Source organism: Mustela lutreola, chromosome 7, assembly GCF_030435805.1.
Source record: "Mustela lutreola isolate mMusLut2 chromosome 7, mMusLut2.pri, whole genome shotgun sequence".
NCBI lineage: Eukaryota > Metazoa > Chordata > Mammalia > Carnivora > Mustelidae > Mustela > Mustela lutreola.
Window position 1 is genome coordinate 153,215,322 of NC_081296.1, and position 3,341 is coordinate 153,218,662.

At 43.4% G+C, this 3,341-nt stretch overlaps 1 gene segment (V, D, J or C); it reads right to left on the reverse strand.

Moving 5' to 3' along the window:
- Nucleotides 1-535: 535 nt before the first annotated feature.
- LOC131835178 (immunoglobulin heavy variable 7-4-1-like) lies at nucleotides 536-1,074 on the reverse strand. The segment is given in 2 exon segments: nucleotides 536-855; nucleotides 941-1,074. Coding segments are annotated over 2 exon segments (384 nt in total).
- Between the last annotated feature and the right edge of the window lie 2,267 nt (nucleotides 1,075-3,341).

Below are 3,341 nucleotides of genomic sequence, written 5' to 3' on the forward strand. Positions count from 1 at the left end.
ACAGAATATTACTCCTCCATCACAAAGGATGAATACCCACTTTTGTATCAGCATGGATGGGACTGGAGGAAATTATACTGGGTGAAATAAGTTAAGTAGATAAAAACCATTATCATAGGTTTCCCTTATTTGTAGAAGATAAGGAATATCATGGAGGACATTAGAAGAAGGAGGGGAAGATGAAGTTGTGGGAATCAGAGGGTGAAATGAACCACGAGAGACTACGGATACTGAGAAATAAAGTGAGGGTTTTACAGAGGAGGATGGTGGGAGTTGGGTTAGCCTGGGATGGGTATTAAGGAGGGCACATGCTGCATGGATCCCTGGGTGTTATATGCAAACAATGAGTCTTGGAACACTACATCAAAAACTAATGACGTACTGTATGGTGACTAAAATAACATAACAATAAAAAATAAAAAAAGAAGTGCCTGGCCCTCGGTCATAGAGTGTCTTTAACTTTGTTGTCCCTGTCACCTCCTCAGTCCAGCACAGATGAGCCTTCTGCAGGTTTCTGACACAGGCAGGATGTGGGTTCTCACATCGTGTCTCTTGCACAGTAATACACGGCCGTGTCCTCAGAGTTCAGGCTGTTGATCTGTAGATAGGCTGTGCTGACAGAGGTGTCCATGGAGAAAACAAATCGACCGGAGAAGCCCTGGGCATATGTTGGTTTCCCAGTGTTTGTGTTGATCCATCCCATGTACTGCAGGCTCTTTCCTGGTGCCTGTCGCACCCAGATCATTGCATAGCTGGTGAAGGTGTACCCAGATGCCTTGCAGGAGACCTTCACGGATTCCCCGGGCTTCCTCACCTCAGCCTCAGACTGCACCAGCTGCACCTGGGAGTGGACACCTATGGAGAGGGAATAGGAGGCGATGAAGTCATGCTGACTGGCCCTGTTCCCCTCCTCTGCCAAAGGACTGGGGGAATCCCTTACCTGTAGCCAACACCACCAGGAAGAGGATTCTCCAGCTCCAGTCCATGGTGAGGTGCTGTGCTCTCATGGTATCTACAAAGGATCGTGTGCAGCTGTTGGGTGATGTTCTCAGGACCCAAACATGTGTATATTTAAGAGAGTATGCCTTGGTTCATTTGCATATTCACAAAGCAGAATATTTCATATCAGGAAATGGCTCATTCAGAGAGAAGACACATCAGAGGGAAAACATATTCCTGGGATCCTAAGGTTCCACATCTGATCATCTCTTTGAAGATATACACCCTTGCCACATCCCCAACTCTGTGTTACCAGGGCTCTTTCCACTGAGAATGAGCCCGAGTACAGAGCTGTGGAAGCTACTGGGTAAGGCAGTTTCCTTAGGAGGACAAATGAGTGCTGATCTGGAACCAGGGGACCAGGGATGGCAAACCTGATGTGTCAGTCCCTGTGGACCAGTTTCTGTGATGCCCTGTGCCCCTCCCTTCTCAGGTGGAGTCGTGGGGTCTGGGTAGACAAACACCTGAACCTGAGACAGGTCACCGGGATGATGGGTCTGATAGACCCAAATGCACATATTGTAATGAAATGCTGGTAAACTTAACCTAACCACGTGTGTAAAAATTACATATTCCTACAGAGTCTCTTCTAATCATAATGTGTTCAAATGTTAACATCAAGAAGTCATCTCCCTATTTAAGATACAAAGTCATGATCATCAAACTAAAAATGATTTAATGAATGAAAGATGTCTCATTTAATGGTAAATGACTAAACCATTTCTTTGGAAGCCATGAACAAGGTTCCATTCTACCCTGTATCATTATTTTCATTAAGAAGATATACATGGATATACAATGGAATGTACTTCTCCATAAAAAAATTTGCAAAGACATTGATGGAGCTAGAAAGTATTATGTGAGGGTGAAATAAGTTGACCATGGAGAGAAAATTATCATACAATTTCACTCATATGCGGAACTTAAGAAACAAAACACAATCATGGGGGAAGGGAGGGAAAAATAAAATAAGACGAAATCAGAGAATTTGACAAACCGTGAGAAACTCTTAAGTCCAGGAAACAAACGAAGGGTTTCTAGAGGGGAGGGGCTGGTGTCTGGGGTAAGTGGGTGATGGACATTGAGCAGGATATGTGATGTAATGAGCACTGGGTGTTATATGCAACCGAAGAGTAACTGAACTTTACTCCAAAACTAATGATACACTATGTGTTAATTATGTGAATTTAAATTAAAATGAAAAAACCTTTTTATTTGGAGAAGCAAAGTAACAAGTACTAAATATGTAACAACAAACCAAATCCCTATTATTCATGTGTGACAAGAGGAATCTGGTTTCTGGTCAGACCTGTCAAAGCCTGGACGTCTGTAGTTTGCCCATAAGCTGAACAACTGGAAGTCACCAGCTCTTCTCAGACCCACCAGAGATGTTGTGATAGGATATCTTTGTCTGATCTGGTGGCTGTGACAAATACCACTGCCTGGGTAGTGTATAAACTGTGGAAATGAATTCCATCAGAGTTATGAAAGATGCAAGTTCAATGTCAAGTCATGCAGCACATCCGGGCCACCTTATTCAGCCTGTGCTGGGAGGCGGTTAGTCCCATTGATCTCCAAAATGTTGTGGAGAGTAGGTCCAGGCTTCTCTTTAGAGGCTCATATTGTTCTCAGGGTCTTGACGAGGAGTTCGAGGGTTATGCTGAGATGGTCAACCCATAACCACCCCCTCATCAAGTATTTCCACATCCTTCCTGATTTCTCTGGAACAAGATCTCTCCTTCCTTCCAGTAGGAACAGGCTGAGGATTTTCCAAAATTTTCAGTTCTGCTTCATACTGATTAATGATTATTTCTTCATGTCATTTGTTCATACCACACTTTATCATAAGAATTCCAGAGAAGCCTTCTGATGCCTTAAGCCTTTGCTCAGAAATTCCCTCAGCCTCTTACCAAGTTGTGCCTCTCCCTAATTCTTCCTGTGACCCAAAAATTGAGTTTACAAATGGGCATATGCAAGGAATCGCAACTTACTAAGGCAAAAGCCACTTGCAGATATATCCACAGGACCCACAGGAAAGTAGAGAAATATCTATAGGACCCACAAGAAAATAGGAAAATTGAAAGTCAGATGGTGAATTGATGAAGGTTCAGTGTGGAGATGTCTGAGTTGAAGCTCCTGTGGAATTAGTGACAACCTTAAGGTTTCCTACAAGTTTGTATTTTAAGTCCAGAAGCCCCACCTCATTCCCCCAGGAATGAAAGGATGAATATTAGCTGTGCTTCCGAGGTGGGGAAAGATCCTCTTAAGAAACTTGCCAGATAATTCAAGAACTGGAGGAAGTTATATGCCAACATCCAGGTCATTCTAGATTTTGCGTGGGG